Source organism: Callithrix jacchus, chromosome 17, assembly GCF_049354715.1.
Source record: "Callithrix jacchus isolate 240 chromosome 17, calJac240_pri, whole genome shotgun sequence".
NCBI lineage: Eukaryota > Metazoa > Chordata > Mammalia > Primates > Cebidae > Callithrix > Callithrix jacchus.
The window spans coordinates 16,773,528-16,791,339 of NC_133518.1; the positions used below are offsets into that span (position 1 = coordinate 16,773,528).

The 17,812-nt window shown below is 40.6% G+C and overlaps 1 protein-coding gene across 2 annotated transcripts in view; it reads right to left on the reverse strand.

Annotated features, from left to right (window-relative positions):
• The window catches only part of PRKCI (protein kinase C iota), an 82,514-nt gene that overhangs the window by 22,557 nt on the left and 42,145 nt on the right, over nt 1-17,812 (reverse strand). For both annotated transcript variants that reach the window (XM_035278819.3, XM_054247323.2), the window contains 6 exons: nt 17,165-17,250; nt 14,406-14,546; nt 11,597-11,651; nt 9,651-9,709; nt 1,443-1,619; nt 540-637 (listed from right to left, as the gene is read on the reverse strand). In XM_035278819.3, coding sequence (XP_035134710.2) covers nt 540-637; nt 1,443-1,619; nt 9,651-9,709; nt 11,597-11,651; nt 14,406-14,546; nt 17,165-17,250 — 616 coding nt within the window. The remainder of the gene's footprint in view (nt 1-539; nt 638-1,442; nt 1,620-9,650; nt 9,710-11,596; nt 11,652-14,405; nt 14,547-17,164; nt 17,251-17,812) is intronic.

Genomic DNA, 17,812 nt, shown 5'->3' on the forward strand with positions numbered 1-17,812 from the left:
ACGACAGAGAGCATTCTCTACTATTTAGCCTTTAAAAAGATGCCAAGATTTTGGTGGAAACAAAGAGAGCTAAGGTACAGAAGATATGAGAAAGTAAACCAGCATGATCATAATTTTGTAATCTCCTACTTCTATTCTAAAGTAATACCACTTGCAATCCAAAGCCACTCATTACCATCCTAATTTTAGCCTTTGCTAAATAAGTTGTTTTTGACTGTCAAGGTTAAGAAGTTAGCATTTTTCCTTTTCGTTAAACTCTAGAAAATTTTAAGTCATAAAACTATAAAACTAGAATACCGGGGATATTTAAAGGTTGGATTTCCACTGCCATAATTATGACATGGCTATTTCTTGTTCTGCCTAATGCTGATCCAATATCAAACTGCCATCAGTGACTGGAGTAATAGTAGCAGGAAGTTATAAGCCGAACACTGTTGCATCCTCCATGATGTCTACTTCATGAATTACAGCAGAAAGGTTCTGTGTAATATGCCCAAAATATGAAGCCCAGTAATCATTCTATTATCTTTCAATCTTACCTGCTTTCTGTCTGAAAGCAAGAATGGAGTCCAACAAGAAACGGATGATTGGATGCCTGCTCAAACACATGCTTTTCTGTCTGTACCCAATCAATATCCTATTTTGAAACATGAAAGGAATCTATGTCAAACTGAAATCATCGCAATTAATGATAAATTTGTTCTGAGCAATTCAACTGTCACAAATGCAACTGTTAACTAGGCTAAATATAAAAACCATTGATGATCATGGAACAAAAATTTACAAAGAGAAAATTAACACTAGTAAACCTTTCAATATCATAAAACCGTCTAGAAGATTTTTACAAGCTCAAGTATTTCCTCTGACAATAATGTGGTTTGATTTTTGTTTTTGTTTTTGTTTTTTTTTTTTGAGACGGAGTTTCGCTCTTGTCACCCAGGCTGGAGTGCAATGGGTGCCATCTCGGCTCACCGTAACCTCCGCCTCCTGGGTTCAGGCAATTCTCCTGCCTCAGCCTCCTGAATAGCTGGGATTACAGGCACACGCCACCTTGCCCAGCTAATTTTTTGTATTTTTAGTAGAGACGGGGTTTCACTATGTTGACAAGGATGGTCTCGAGCTCTTGACCTCGTGATCCACCCGCCTTGGCCTCCCAAAGTGCTGGGATTACAGACTTGAGCACCACGCCCGGCCCGATTTTTGTTTTTTTTTTTTAAAAGTCTAATAATAATCAAATTACTTTAAATATCTTATATAATCTATAAGAAAAGTAAACTGAAATAATATATTTAATGTACTTAGCACATATTTAGAAAAGTAGAATCAAATAATAAAGCACAAAGATTGGGGTTTTATTTTAAACCTCAATCAATAAATAAGAATAAACTGCTTATTCTTAAGCAGTTTAACAGTTTAGAAGCAATGAAACATGTGGTGCTTACCTCATCATCATTAACAAGTTCTTTCTTCACAACTTTCATTGCATAAATACGATCTGTTTTTTTTAATCGAACCAACAGTACTTTGGCATAACTTCCTCTTCCTATTACCCGGAGCAAATCAAAATCCTGAAGACCTAGACTGGATGAAGCTTTGCCACTTTCCCTGGTGTTCATTGCCTGGTGAGAGTATTTGTATCAGAGTTACAATGGGAAATGCTTTGCACAGTCATTATATTTCTAAGACCTCATTGTACCTATAATGATTTAAAGATATTTTCCTAACATAAAAAATCTTTTAAGTTCTTAATATTTTTTAAATGTCACCCCAAACCATATAATCTAGCTATCCAAATGAGTTAGATTATGTGGATGAATTCATAAGTTGAGATAAAAGGGATGGTAATAAGAATGGGAAGGGAGCTGAAATCAGAAAACCATCAAAGGATGTCTTAAAAAGGATGTAACTTTTGGGTATAGAGGCAATAGAGATGCAGGAATCAAAAAAACACATTAACTTTGGTGACCAAGAGATTGGGGTCCCGCTGACAGAGAACATCAAGTGGGTGGCTAGGGTAAGGTTGACAAAGTTACTGGAGATAACAACTGAGTTTTTCATAACAAATTCAGAAGTTACAAGGAGATATCAAGATGAAAGAGTCTGCTGGGAGCTTGATACATAAAATGTAAGCTAGTGAGACGACACATTCAGAGGCGTTTTTTTTTTGGATGCTATAGACAGAAAACAAGCATGAAGTCATTCAGCGAATGGAAGACATTCCTTTCCACAGAATACTAAGGCCCCTTTGGGACGACAAAGAGCCTTAAAATTCATTCACAACTACAAATGTAAGCTTCTGGTAATTTACAGAGAAGCCTGAAGATAGTCTTTTATTTGATGCCTGCAAAATCATTAGCACACAGTGGACCCATGAGAGTAAAATATGAATTCTCCGAATATGAAGAAAAGCAGAGTAAATTTTGAGAAAGATAAAGAAACCAATAAAGAAACCAGCAAGCACAAAACTGAAAGAAGGTTATTAGAAAAACTGAGTGAGAATGACAACTTAAAAAAATGGTCATACGTGAAAATTTAGAAATTATAATTTGGGCTGCCGCATAGTGGCTCATGCCTGTATTTCCAGCATTTCAGGAGGCTGAAACAGGTGGACTGATTGAGCCCAGGAGTTCAAGACCATCCTGGGCAATGTGGTGAGAAACCTCATTTCTACCAAAAAATACAAAAATTAGCTGGGTGTTGGTGGTACGCACTGTAGTCCCAGCTACCTGGGAGGTTGAGGTGGGAGGATCACCTGAGCCTGAGAGGTCAAGGTTGCAGTAACCTATGATTGTGCTGGTGTACTCCAGCCTGGTGACAAAGTGAGATCCTGTCAATAATAATAATAGGCTAGGCAGGTGGCTCACGCCTGTAATCTCAGCACTTTGGAAGACAGAGGCGGGCAGATCACAAGGTCAGGAGTTTGAGACTAGCCTGGCCAATATGGTGAAACCACATCCCTACTAAAAATACAAAAATTAGCCGGATGTGGTGGCATGCACCAGTAGTCCCAGTTACTCAAGACGCTGAGGCAGAAGAATCACTTGAACCCGGGAGGTGGAGGTTGCAGTGAGCCGAGATCGCGCCACTGCACTCCAGCCTGAGCGACAGAGCAAGACTCCATCTAAAATAAAATATATATATATGTATAACAAAAACATCAATAATAATAATAATTTGATTTGTTAACAAGGTGATATAGTTTGGATACATGACTCTTCCAAAGCTCAAATCTCATGCTCAAATATGATTCCCTAATGGGAGGTGTTTGGGTCATAGGGACAAATTCCTCAAAAATGGCTTGGTGCATTCCTTGGGTTAATGAGTGAGTTCTGAGTGTGGCATCTCCCTTGACTCTCTTGCTCCCTCTCTTGCTCCCTATGTGGCACACTTGCTTCCGCTTTGTCTTCTGCCAAGACTGAAAGCTTCCTGAGGCCCTCACCAGAAGCAGATGCTAGTGCCATGCTTCTTGTTCAGCCTGCAGAACCATATGCCAAATAAATACCCAGCCTCAGGTATTCCTTTATTCCTTCATTCATTTCTTTCTTTCTTTCTTTTTTGAGATAGGGTCTCGCTCTGTCACCCAGGCTGGAGTGCAGTGATGCAATCTTGGCTTACTGCAACCTCCATCTCCTGGGTTCAAGCGATTTTCCTGCCTCAGCTTCCCAAGTAGCAGGGACTACAGGTGCATGCCACCACGTCCAGCTAATTTTTTTGTATTTTCAATAGAGACAGGGTGTTAGCCATGATGGTCTCCATCTTCTAACCTTGTGATCCACCCACCGTGGCCTCCCAAAGTGCTGGAACTACAGGCGCAAACCACCGTGCCCAGCCCTATTCACTTCTTTAAGAAAAGGTCTTGCTCTGTCACCCAGGCTGCAGTGCAGTGGCACAAACATAGCTCACTGCAGCCATGAACTCCTGGGCTCAAGTGATCCTCCTGCCTCAGTCTCCCAAGTAGCTGGGTCTATGGGCATGTGCCTCCACACCCAGCTAATTTTTATTTATTTTTTGTAGAGATAGGGGATCTTGCTATGTTGCCAAGGCTGATCCCAAACTACTGGCCTCAAATGATTCTCCAGCGCCACAAAATGCTGTGATTACAGGTATCAGCCGCCACATCCAACCTTTGGGTATTCCTTTATAACAACAAAAAACGGACTAACACACAAGGATAAATAAAGCAGAGTGAAAATAAACGAGGTTCGGACAGGTGAGGAAAGAAGAGAATTGGCTGGGCGCGGTGGCTCATGCCTGCAATCCCAGCACTTTGGGAGGCCGAGGTGGGTGGATCATAAGCTCAGGATTTCAAGATAAGCCAAAATGGTGAAACCCTGTCCCTACAAAAAAAAAAAGAATGAATAAAAGAAGATAATGGTAAGAAACTAAGTCAACACATAGACTTGAAATATGACTAACTGGAAACTATAAGAGAGAATCAAGTGGAGCCAAAAAGAGCAAAGTAATAAGGCTGAATGAAGTGACAGAAGCCAAGTAACAGTGAAATGTCACCTTCAAAGGGTCTAAAAAAGAAAACAGCTGACCTAGAATTCTTTATCTTGAAAAAGTAGCTCACAAAGTGAAAGTGAAAGAAAAACATTTTCAGACAAAAACTGAGTGAATCCATCACTAGTAGGTGCTCACTGAAGGAAAGACTAAATTGAGTCCTTGAAGGAAAAAAGCGTGATCTCAGATGGAGGAACAAAGATGTAGGAAGAAACTAAAAACACAAAGGGTAGAATGTGGGTAAATCTAAATATTAAAGTGTGCCCAGGTCACTGCACTTTCTAGCGAAACAGTAAAAGTGTTATTTGTAATCCTTTTTAAATGCAAATTTTATCTTACATAGAGGGTGTATGTGTGTGTGTTTGTTACATGCGTATACTGCAGTCAGGCAGTGAACGTAGTACTCAAGAGGTAGTTTTCCAACCCATGCAGCCGCCGCCTCAAGCAGTCAACAGTGTCTGCTGTTCCTATGATTATGTCTATGTGCGCTCAAGGCTTAGCTCCCACTTGTGAGAACATGTAGTATTTAGTTTTCTGTTCCTGCATTAATTCGTTTAGGATTATAACCTCTAGCTCTATCTATATTGCCAGAAGGTACATGGTTTCATGTTTCCTTTACCCAATCCACTATTGATGGACACCTAGGTTGATTCCATGTCTCTGCTATTGAATACTACAGTGATGAACTTATGAATGCCTGTGTCTTTTTGGGAGAACAATCTATTTTTCTTTGGGTACATACCCAGTAATGGGAGATTGCTGGGTCAAATGGTAGCTCTGTTTAAAGTTTTTTGAGAAATCTCCAAATTGCTTTCCACAGTGGCTGAGCTAGTTTATATTCTCACCAACTGTATATAAGCATTCCCTTTTTTCTGCAGCCTCACCAGCATCTGTTGTTTTTTCAGTTTTTTTTTTTTTTTTTTTTTTTTTTGAGACAGTGTCTCACTCCGTTACCAAAGCTGTAGTGGTGCAATCACGGCTCACTGGAGCCTTGACCTGCAGGGTTCAAGCAATCCTCCCACCTCAATCACCTGAAGACCTGGTACTACAGGGGCGCAGCACCAAACCTCGCTGTTTTATTTTTTGTAGAGACTGTTGCCTAGGCTGGTCTTGAACTCCTAAGCTCAAACACTGCTTCCGCCTCATTCTCTCAAAGTGCTGGGATTACAGGTGCAAGCCATCACACCCAGATTGACTTTTTAATAAAAGCTATTTTGACTGATGTGAGATGGTATCTCACCGAGGTTTTGATTTCTATTTCTCTGATAATTAGTGATGATGAGTGGTTTTTCACATTCGTTGGCTGCTTATAGGTCTTCTTTTGAGATATGTCTGCTCATGTCCTTTGGTTTGTTTTTTTGAAACAGAGTCTTGCTCTGTTACCTAGGCTGGAGTGCAGTGGCACAGTCTTGGCTCATTGCAAGCTCTGCCTCACCGGTTCCAATGACTCTCATGCCACAGCCTCCTGAGTAGCTGGGATTACAGGTGTGTGCCACCATGCCCCTGGTAATTGTGTGTGTATTTTTAGTAGAGATAGAGTTTCACTACTTTGGTCAGGCTGGTCTCAAACTCCTGGGCTCAAATGACCTGCCTGCCTCTGCCTCCCAAAGTGCTGGGATTACTGACATAAGCCACCATGCCCAGCCCTTTGCCCATTTTTTTTTTTTTTTTTGAGATGGAGTTTCGCTGTTGTTACCCAGACTGGAGTGCAATGGCACAATCTCGGCTCGCTGCAACCTCCGCCTTCTGGGTTCAAGCAATTCTCCTGCCTTAGCCTCCCGAGTAGCTGGGACTATGGGCCCACACCACCATGCCCAGCTAATTTTTGTATTTTTAGTAGAGATGGGGTTTCTCCATGTTGACCAGGATGGTCTGGATCTCTTGGCCTTGTGATCCACCCACCTCAGCCTCCCAAAGTGCTGGGATTATAGGCGTGAGCCACCGCGCCCAGCTGCCCATTTTTTATTAGGGTTGTTTTTTGTTAAGTTCCTTACAGATTCTGGATATGAGACCTTCGTGTTGGACATAGAGTTTGTGAATATTTTCTCCCATTCTATAGGCTGTCTGCTTAGTCTACTGGTGGATTCTTTTGCTGCACAGAAGCTCTGTAGTTTAATTAGGTCCCACTTGTCAATTTTTGGCTTTTTTGCAATTGCTTTTGGAGACTTAGCCAAAAAAATTCTTTGCCAAGGCCAATGTTAAGAGAGTATTTCCTAGGTTTTCTTCTAGGATTCTTATAGTTTGAGGTCTTACATTTAAATCTTTATTCCATCTAGAGTAAATTTTTGTATATGGTGATAAGTAAGGGTCCAGTGGTGATACATGCCTGTAGTCCCAGCTACTTGAGAGGCCGAGGTGGAAGGATTGGTTGAACTCAAGAAGTTGAGGCTGTGTCCACTGCACAGCTGCCTGGGCAATAACCCTGTCTCACAAAAAAATTAAAGGAAAGGCTGGGTGTGGTGACTCATGCCTGTAATCTCAGGACTTTGGGAGGCCGAGGTGGGCGGATCACAATGTCAGGAGTTTGAGACCAGCCTGGCCAACTTGGTGAAACTCTGTCTCTACTAAAAATATAAAAATTTCTGTGTTAAGCACAGAAAAAAAAAAAGTAGCCTCGCATGGTGGCGAGCGCCTGTAATCCCAGCTACTCGGGAGGCTGAGGCAGGAGAACTGCTTGAACCCGGGAGGCAGAGGTTGCAGTGAGCCACTGCACTCCAGGCTGGGTAACAGAGTAAGACTCCAACTTGAAAAAAATAATAATAATAAAAATAAAGGGAAAAATGTGGGGGAAAAAAAGGCTTTTTCAGACAAACAAACAGAACAAGAAACTAAAACATAACATTAAATAGGTGACTAACAGGTTTCTTCAAAATAATACAGGAGTGAGGGAAGTGAGTAGACAAAATAAGACAGGCCAGGAATTGATAATTGTTTTCACTAATAACAGACACAAGGGCTTTGTTATATTATTCTGTTTACTTGTATTTATGTTTGAAATTTTTGGTCAGGCACAGTGGCTCATGCCTATAATCCTAACACTTTGAGAGACTGAGTTGTGAGAACCACTTAAGGCCAGGAGTTCAAGACTAGCTTGGGCAACATAGTGAGACTGTCTCTACACAACAGAAAATGAAAAAATTAGCTGGGTGTGGTGGGGTGTGCCTACAGTCCTAGCTACTCAGGAGGCTGAGGTGGGAAGATAACTTGAGCCCAGGAGTCCAAGGTTGCAATGAGCCATGATCACACCACTGCACTCCAGCCTAGGCAATAAAGCAAGACCCCAACTCAAAAAAGAAGAAAGATATGGGAAAAGGAGGAGGCAGTATGAACTCAACCTTTCATGTCCAGAAATATACAAAAATGAAAAACTGAAAGAGACATAAACATTATGGACATAACTAGAAAAGGTTAAAAAAGTTGCTAAAAAGTCCAATCGGGAGTGGGTGGTATGAGACATGGTCATCTTTTTCACCATAAGCTTTTTTCAAAAAGCTGATGATGATTTTGAGATGGAGTTTTGCTCTTGTTGCCCAGGCTGGAGTGCAATGGCAAAGATCTCAGCTCACTGCAACATCTACCTTCAGGTTCAAGCGATTCTCCTGCCTCAGCCTCCTGAGTATCTGGGATTACAGGCATGCGCCACCACACCTGGCTAATTTTGTATTTTTTTTAAGTAGAGAGGGGGTTTCTCCTTGTTGGTCAGGCTGGTTTCGAACTCCCAACCTCAGGTGATCCACCCACCTCAGCCTCCCAAACTGCTGAAATTACAGGTGCAAGCCACTGTGCCTGGCCCCCCAAAACTGATTATTTTAATCAAATAATTTTAATTAAGAATTTGTTCTATTTATTTATTTATCTGATGGAGTCTCACTCCACTGCCCAGGCTGGAGTGCAGCCGTGCGATCTTGGCTCACTGCAACCTCCACCTCCCGGGTTCAAGCGATGCTCCTGCCTCAGCCTCATGAGTAGCTAGGATTACAGGTGCCCAGCACTACACCCAGCTAATTTTTTCTATTTTTAGTAGAGACGGGGTTTTGCCATGCTGGCCAGGCTGGTCTTGAACACCTGACCTCGTGATTCACCCGCCTCAGCCTCCCAAAGTGCTGGGATTACAGGCATGAGCCACCACGCCCGGCCCCATTTGTTTTGTTTTAAAAACTGATAAGAGCCGGCTGTGGCTCAGCACTTTGGGAGGGTGAATCGCAAGGTCAGGAGTTCAAGACCAGCCTGGCCAGCATGGCGAAACCCTGTCTCTACTAAAAATACAGAAAATTAGCTGGGCGTGGTAGCTCACGCCTGTAGTCCCAGGCTGAGGCAGGGGAATTGCTTGTACTCAGGAGGCAGAGGTTGCAGTGAGCCAAGATCGCAACACTGCACTCCAGCCTGGCGACAGAGCAAGACTCTGTCTTAAAAAAAAAAAACTGATAAAATGTAGGCTGGGTGTGGTGGCTCAAGCCTATAATCCCAGCACTTTGGGAGGCTGAGGCAGGCAGATTACCTAAGGTTGGGAGTTTGATACCAGCCTGATCAACATGGAGAAACCCTGTTTCTATTAAAAATACAAAATTTGCCAGGCGTGGTGGTGCACGCCTGTAATCCCAGCTACTCGGGAGGCTGAGGCAGGAGAATCTCGCTTGAACCTGGGAGGCAGATGTTGTGGTGAACCAAGATCACACCATTGTTCTCCAGCCTGGGCAACAAGAGTGAAATTCCGTCTCAAAAAAATAAATAAACAAACAAACAAACAAACTGATAAAATGCTTAATAGTCAGAAAAAAATAGTGACAGTTAACATGTTTAATAATTTATTGTCTAAATAAGCAATTCACATACAAAATAGAAGGGTCTACTATATATTTTAAACACTACTACCAAGTACTTCAAACAGTATCCTTAACTACACTGTAATTTTCAGATTAAGCTATTTTAAAATAAAAATAAGTTATCCCACTAAATTACTTCCTAGCTTAAATCAGTAATTTAATTACTAAATTAAGTCAGAATAAAACTCTGGAATCATTACAAATCATTTTTGTATTTTATCATTATGATCTAAATTCTAAGCAGGTCAGTATGTCATACTTTTAAACTCCTGAGTCTTACTAAAAAGCTAATGACATAATGTACAATAAGACAAATGATCTTACCTCTTTTTCTTCACCAACTTGATCCAAACTCTCATGACTTGAAGGATTATATGGAATTACTAAACATCCATTACCAAACATTAAAAAAAAAAAAAGGTGCGGGGGAAAAAACACAGCAACCATTAACGAGTTTGAAATAAAAATTTTCTAATTTTTACTTTTTACTTCTGAAAAAATTTTCATTATTTAAAACTAAATACTTGTCCTACTAATAACAAGTTGTATGTAAATACAATAGTTAAATCCTAATCTTTAGGGAGGGTAAAGGAAGCATGCATTGCAACCTGGTAGCCAAGTACCGCTTCCAAGAAGTACTTTTGTTATTTTTAAAACATTTCTCTTCTTTACAAATTAATCAAACACTCCTTCAAAATGAATTACTCTCTAAGATATGTTTAAATTTTTTAGTATGACTAAGACAGAAATACAGGACCTCTGTTTTTCACTTTTCACTCCATCATACTCAAAATTTTCCTTACTACCACAATGGTCAAGTAAAAAACAGGCCAGGTGCTGTGGCTCACGCCTGTAATCCCAGCACTTTGGGAAGCCGAGGCAGGCAGATCACGAAGTCAGAAGATCGAGACCATCCTGGCTAGCACAGTGAAACCCTGTCTCTACTAAAAATGCAAAAAATTAGCTGGGTGTAGTGGTACTAACCTGTAGTCCCAGCTATTGGGGAGGCTTGGACAGAGAATCGCTTGAACCATGGAGGCAGAGGCTGCAGTGAGCCGAGATCATGCCACTGCACTCCAGCCTGGGCGACAGAGCGAGACTCCGCCTCAAAGCAAAAACAAAAACAAAACAGACCAGGATGGAACTTCTACTTCTTAAAGCTACCTAGGGCCAAAAAAAGCCTACATTTCACATAGCTCATCCGTCCATGACTAGGAGATTGCATTTTGTCTTTTCGGAAAAACTCCCTTGTTTTCCCTTTCCTGATTTAGTCCAGAGAAGACCATGCTGTTCTCCCTCCTTTCACTGCTCTCCAAATTTCCCAAATATTTGTTTAAGGTTTTATCTACTCAACATTATTTTAAGGTATCTATCTAACATTTTAATTTCTGCCATCTTCCTGGAATTTCCCATATTGCATCTCTCTACCTTTTACCTAATTCCTACTGCTGATTATAAAGCTTTGAAAAAAAAACAAGTCACTTCGGCCAGGCACAGTGGCTCATGCCTGTAATACCAGCACTCTGGGAGGCAACAGAGCAAGACTCTGTCTTAGGAAAAAACCAAGTCACTTGAACACACTCAACATAGGCCAAAGTAAGCTTTATGTTTTTTCATTATGAAAAAAACTGAGTTTGCTGAATTTAAAGGAGTCTCAAAAGAAATTTATGTGAACTAGAAAAAACGGTCATTAGTTGTAGGTAACAAAGCCTTTTTTTGAAAAAATAGAAAAAACAGACAGGGTCTCCCTACGTTGGCCAGTCTAGTCTCAAACTCCTGGGCTCAAGGGATCCTCCTGCCTCGACCTCCCAAAGTGCTGGGATTATAGGTGTGAGCCATCACACCCGGCCCATAGTTGTCTTTTTGTTTTTCGTTTTTTTCTCTTTTCTGAGATGGAGTCTTGCTTTGTCACCCAGGCTGGAGTGCACTGGTGTGATCCCAGCTCACTGCAACCTCCAACTCCTGGGTTCAATCGATTCTTCCACCTCAGCCTCCCAAGTAGCTGGGATTACAGACGTGAGCCACTGTGCCCAGCCCATAGTTATCTTTAAAAAATCCACATGTTCTAAGCACAGCTGGATTTAAATATTAAAAAAAAAGCCAAACCTGTATGTTAAATAGTGTGACTCATTTTACTACTACAAAACGTATATTTACTTTTATTTAGGAAGAACATAAATGTTTTTAAACTTGGGTAAAAGAGTCACCTAAGTAAGTCTTTACATGCTATTCTGTGAATGAACAATGGGTTGTGCCAGCCCCACTCTTACCTGTCTGTGCATGGTCAGAATGCATGGATGACTGATCCATGGGCATCATTGGCTCCTACAAACATTTCCAAAGACATAGTAACTCAATGAATTCTTTTTAAATCCCAATACCTCTAATACACCCAGAAATAACACTATTTCAACAACACACAGCATATTAAAATTTAATTTTGAAAGAATATAACTTAAGTGAGAATTATATTTACTTTTAATTTTGTTTTATGAAACTATACAATATTTCCTGTGCCACCATATTAGTTATGTCATATTTTAGTCATATTTTACAGAAAAGATAATATAAAACTAATCTAAGACCCCCAATTAGAAATCAAATTAAACTGCTATATGTTCTGATTTGTTTCTCTTCGATAGTACCTATTCTTCCTTCAAACTCCACTACAAATCTTTGGCAAAAAGAAGTCTCTGGAATATGCATTCTTTAGTTGGGATCTGGGGTAGACTTCAGGATATCTACAACCCCTTAAAATTATATGTAAATTTTTGTGGGTTTCCTATTTTCCTGAAGATTTTCAAAGGTGTCAGTGGTCCCCAAAAAGAGAAAAGAAATACCTCCTAGAAACTAACTTATTCAAATAACGGCCAATAATCTCAGGAAAAATGTAGATTCAAACTCAAGTTATTACTAATTTATTAATCTTAGATTCACATTTAATGAATACCATCAGGAAAAAGTAAACTTGAGAAAGAACATTAATGACACAGTTATAATTTCAAGGCTGCCTTAAAGACAGGCTCATAAGTAAGCTTAAGGATTTTTAAAGGCATTTAACCTCCATCCTAAAATTTCGATATAATCAATAACCCTGCCCCCTTTCCTTCCATATGTCACCAAAGAATACTCGAACATATTAACAGTAACCTATATAAATGATGTTGGAAATATTCAGCCTTCTGTTTTTCCTGAAGATTAGATTTTCCCCTTAACTACAAACCCATTCCTAAGCTTATATGAACTCATTAAATAATTCTAATACCAAGAGCTACCAGTAACAACCTGCTTTCACAACATCCAAAGAAAATCCCATGAATAAATATGGTATAACAATTCTAAAGGACAATTTAGAAAGGTGCATCCAAGTATTTTTCTTCCTTTCTTTGTGAAGCAGGGCTAACTGGCAGGCAGTGCGCCTGGACAGCTGCATCCAGGTACTTTAAATGCGTATCTCTTAACCCAGTAATTCTAGTTCTGGATCCTTAAGGAAGTATGATTTGCAAGAAAGTTCACTAAGGTTGGCCAGGTAAAGTGGTTCACATCTCCCAACACTTTGGGAGGCCGAGGCAGGTGGATCATGAGGTCAGGAGTTCAAGACCAGCCTAGCCAACATGGCAAAACCCTGTCTCTACTTAAAATACAGAAATTAGCTGGGCATGGTGGCACACACCTACAGTCCCAGCTAGTTGGGAGGCTGAGGTGGGAGAATCACCTGAACCCAGAAGACGGAGGTTGCAGCGAGATGTGATCGTGCCACTACACTCCAGCCCAGGAGACAGAGTGAGACTCCATCTCAAAATAACAACAAAAAAAGGCACACACAAGCACATGTGTCTTCTGGTGGATAAACAATCTTTTGTAAAGTCGACTCAGAAACAACGCACCAAAACAAAAGCCAGAATCTAATTAAACCTCAACATCCAACTATTGTACAAGACAAAAGAATAAAGAAGACAGAATAACAAGCTGAACATAACCACGGAGAAGTCCTGAGCACAATTCTGCAACAGTGTAAATGACAAACAAATAACCATTACTTTTACAATAAAATTCTAAGGAAAAAAAGGAGAGAGAAAGAGAGAAATGAAGAAAGAACCCGTAAATTAAAAAACATCTAAGAGATCAATCAATTGTACACGTGGACTTCATTTGGATCCTGATTCATAATGAAAACTATAAAAACTAAATCTTATTTATGAGAACAATGACTGGATATTTGATATAAGGAATTTGGTTTTTAGTTAGGTTTTTTAAAAAAAGTCCTTATCTTTTAGAGGTACATGCTGAAATATGTCTGAGATTTGTTGAAAACAACACAGGGTAAGGGTAAGTAAAGTGAATGGGGTATAGATGAAACCAAGATTAGTCATGAGTGGGTAACTGTTGGAGCTGGGTATCTAGTACAAGGGAGTTCATTAGTGTTCCATCTACTCTGAAATATGTTTACAGTTTTTCCATATGGAAAATTAAAATGCTTATGCATATAAATTTGCACAGGACAAGTTCTGGAAGGATATCCACCAAATGACAATTACCTTTAGACGGTAGAATATATGTGGACTTTTACTTAATTTTTTCTTCATTCATCCATATTCTGTATTTTTTTTCTATAACAAACACGTTTTACTTACATACTTAAATAGAAAGTGATAAATAAAAGTTAAATGCTTTTCTCCCCAGTAATCTTACACTTTAAATAGCAAACATGATACCTCGGACTCTTCTTACCTTATCTGCTTAAGATGGCTGCTAGAATAATGTGAGCTATAAACTAATATGTTCAGATTAAAGGAGAGGGGGAAAAAACTCTTAAATGTTCTCCGTATCTCTTCCTAATTTAGACCAGAGGGTTTTAGAGCAGGTCAAAGAAGCTAACTATATCGCACAAACAAATGTTACCACAGATATTTCGAAGTTCCGAAGTTCACAGTATAAGAGGAATGTAAGGTATTCCTACCCGCACTCTGTAACTACTCTCTTGTGCTGTAATTCCTGAACACCTCTCTACTTTAGCACTCTGTTTCAGCAGGATTATCAAGCATGCTATTAAAAAAAGGACAGACAACTGTATCTTACCGGTGGCAAAGAATGCCGCCCACATTCAATTGTGACGAGTTTATGGCACTTCTTATGAACCAGGAGTTTGCAGTTGATGCACTTATATCCTTGGCGTCCAAGTCCCCATATTCGGTCTGTGCAGATGGCACAGTGAGCACGCTGAAAAGAGTAATTCAACAACATTTTATTAACCAAAAAGAAGGTCATAATCATTTCCCAAACAATTTGCTGACTCAATTCCCTGCATCGTGGTGTCAACTGTCAGCCCATGACAAAAAACAACAAAAGCAAAACAAAGCTTCCTCATACATAACTTTTCAAATGCTATGAAGGTCAGTGAAAAAGGAGAGCTTGTTTTTAAGAGACAGTGAAATTTGCAACCACATTTCTTTCTGTAGTAAGTCTAAGAATTTTCAGTCTTTACATAATTAAGTTCAGAATAATGAAAACAGAAAAAGTGAATTAAACTAGAAATACATGTGGCAGAAAAGGCAAACATAAACCTTCCAGGCTGTTTAGAGGTCAAACAAAGCTGTTTTCTTAAAGACCAATACCTAAGGTGGCTTTTCATTTGAAAGCCACCTTTTTCTTCTTCTTCTTTTTTTTTGGAGACAGAGTTTCACTCTTGTTGCCCAGGCTGGAGTTCAATGGTGCAATCTCGGCTCACTGCAACCTCCAACTCCCAGGCTCAAACGATTCTCCTGCCTCAGCCTCCAGAGCAGCTAAGATTACAGGCACTCGCCACCGTGCCTGGCTAATGTTTTTTTTTTGTATCTTTAGTAGACACGGGGTTTCACCACCTTGGCCAAGCTAGTCTTGAACTCCTGACCTCATTCGTGATCCACCGTGCTCAGCCCCCCACACTCCTCCCCTCCCCCTTTTTTTAAGAGACAGGGTCTTGCTCTGTCAGGCTGGAGGGCAGTGGAGTCACTTTTACTCACTGCAGCCTCAGCCTCCTAGGCTCAAGCTTCCTGAGTAGCTGGGACTACAGGCATGCATCACCATACCCCACTAATGCTTGTATTTTTTGTAGAGATGGGATCTCACTGTGTTGCCCTGGCTGGTCTCGAATTCCTGGGTTTAAGTGATCCCTCTCCTCAGCCTCCCAAACTGCTGGGATTATAGGCATGTGCCATTGCACCCAGCCTCAAAACCTTCTTAAATGTCAGTGCTACTGCAAGTACAAGAGTTTGGGGAGGAATTTCAGGTGGTCGTTTCTATTTACGTTAATTAATTTAGAACATAGTTTTAGAATGGCAATGGCACCCAAAAATTTGCAGTTATCAAGACTATTTAATAAATTGGCTTCTTGGTGGCTCATGCATGTAATCCCAGCATTCTGGGAGGCTGAGGCAGACGGATCACCTGAGATCAAGAGTTTGTGACCAGCCTGGCCAACATGACAAAACCCTGTCTCTACTAAAAATGCAAAAAATAGTCGGGGCTAGTGGCTGATGCCTGTAGTCCCAGCTAATCATGAGGCTGAGGCACAAGAATCACTTGAACCCAGGATGCAGGTTGCAGTGGGCTGAGATTGTGCCACTGCACTCCAGCCTGGGCAAGAGCAGGACTTAAAAAATAAACAAACAAATACATAATAAATTAACTGACTTCTGAAGACAGGCTGCTGCTTTCAAACTTTGGTTCTATCACTGACTAGCTGTATCATCTTGTGCAAGTTACGTTAATAACTACCCTGTTCTTGAGTTTTGCCATCTATAAAATGGAAACATATAGTACCTATCTTACAAGGTTGTTGTAAGGATATAATGAATCAAGGTATATGAGGCATTTGAAAAAGTGCCTGGTACGTAGTATAACCCAGACAAGTGTTTGCTATTATTATTATTATATTTTATTTTTTTCCTGAGATGGAGTTTCGCTCTTGTTACCCAGGCTGGAGTGCAATGGTGTGATCTCGGCTCACCGCAACCTCAGCCTCCTGGGTTCAGGCAATTCTCCTGCCTCAGCCTCCTGAGTAGCTGGGATTACAGGCACGCGCCACCATGCCCAGCTAATTTTTTTGTATTTTTAGTAGAGACGGGCTTTCACCATGTTGACCAGGATGGTCTCGATCTCTTGACCTCGTGATCCACCCGCCTCGGCCTCCCAAAGTGCTGGGATTACAGGCGTGAGCCACTGTGCCCAGCTGTGTTTGCTATTATTATTTTCTAAACAGTGAAAATCAAATTACAACATTAACTGGCAAAACAGATATTAAATAAGGAAAATAAACCTTACTTGTTTTCTGGCTACCTTAAATTGTATTTTAAAATCCAATTTCCTTACAGCTAGGGTATATTATGTGGAATAATTAATCAGTCAATCTGGAGCTTTTTGAGACCGGGTCTTGCTCCACTGCTGGCTGGAATGCAGTGGCACAGTTTCGGCTCACTGCAACCTCCCTCTTGGATTCAAGTAGGTGCACACCACCACGCCTGGCTAATTTTTGTATTTTTAATAGAGATGGGGTTTTGCCAAGTTGGCCCGGCTGCTCTCAAACTCCTGGCCTCAAGTAATCCAGTCACCTTGGCCTCCCAAAATGCTGGGATTATAGGCCTGAGCCACCACACCTGGCCTGGAGCATTTTTAAGAGTGAAAGGAGATGCTATTTAAAAATATAGGCATACTGCCTCAGGCAAACTGGAAATGTAAGGTTATGCTACTTATTTATTTAAAACTGTATAACAAGACTTAATAACGAACTACCTTTCTTTCACAGTAGAAAGGGAAAAAAATAGCCGTCTCACATTATCAACATTCAATGAACTGTTTACCCTGTTGAAACGCTTGGCTTGGAAAGTGTGGCCATTGGCACAATAAAGCTTTCTCCAGCGGCGTGCACCTCTACGGTAGATGGATTCTGAAGAGAGATGAGTAGTTAAAATAAGAAAAAAGAGCAAGTGTGAGTAAAAGTCATTTTATAATTAAGTCTGTAATTTTTTTCATGATACTCATTGCAAGAAAAAAAATACTGATAAAAACCCGAATGTCAAAAATTAAAATAGATTCATCAAGGGACCAGATGGAAATAAAGACCACAGAGTATTAATATTTGACTACTACTACTGGTTGGCTCTTTTTTTTTTTTTTTTTTTTTTTTTTTTTGAGACAGAGTCATGCTCTGTCACCCAGGCTGGAGTGCAGTGGCTCAGTCTCAGCTCACTGCAACCTCTGCCTGCTGGGTTCAAGCGATTCTCCTGCCTCAGGCCCCTGAGTGACTGAGGGATTATGGGCGTCTGCCATCCTGCCTGGCTAATTTTTGTCTTTTTAGTAAAAACGGGGTTTTACCATGTTGGCCAGGCTGGTCTTGAACTCCTGATCTCAGGTGATCTGTCCGCCTTGGCCTCCCAAAGTGCTGGGATTACAGGCGTGAGCCAACGTGCCCAGCCTACTACTGCTTTTCTTTTTAAAAATTCTCCTCC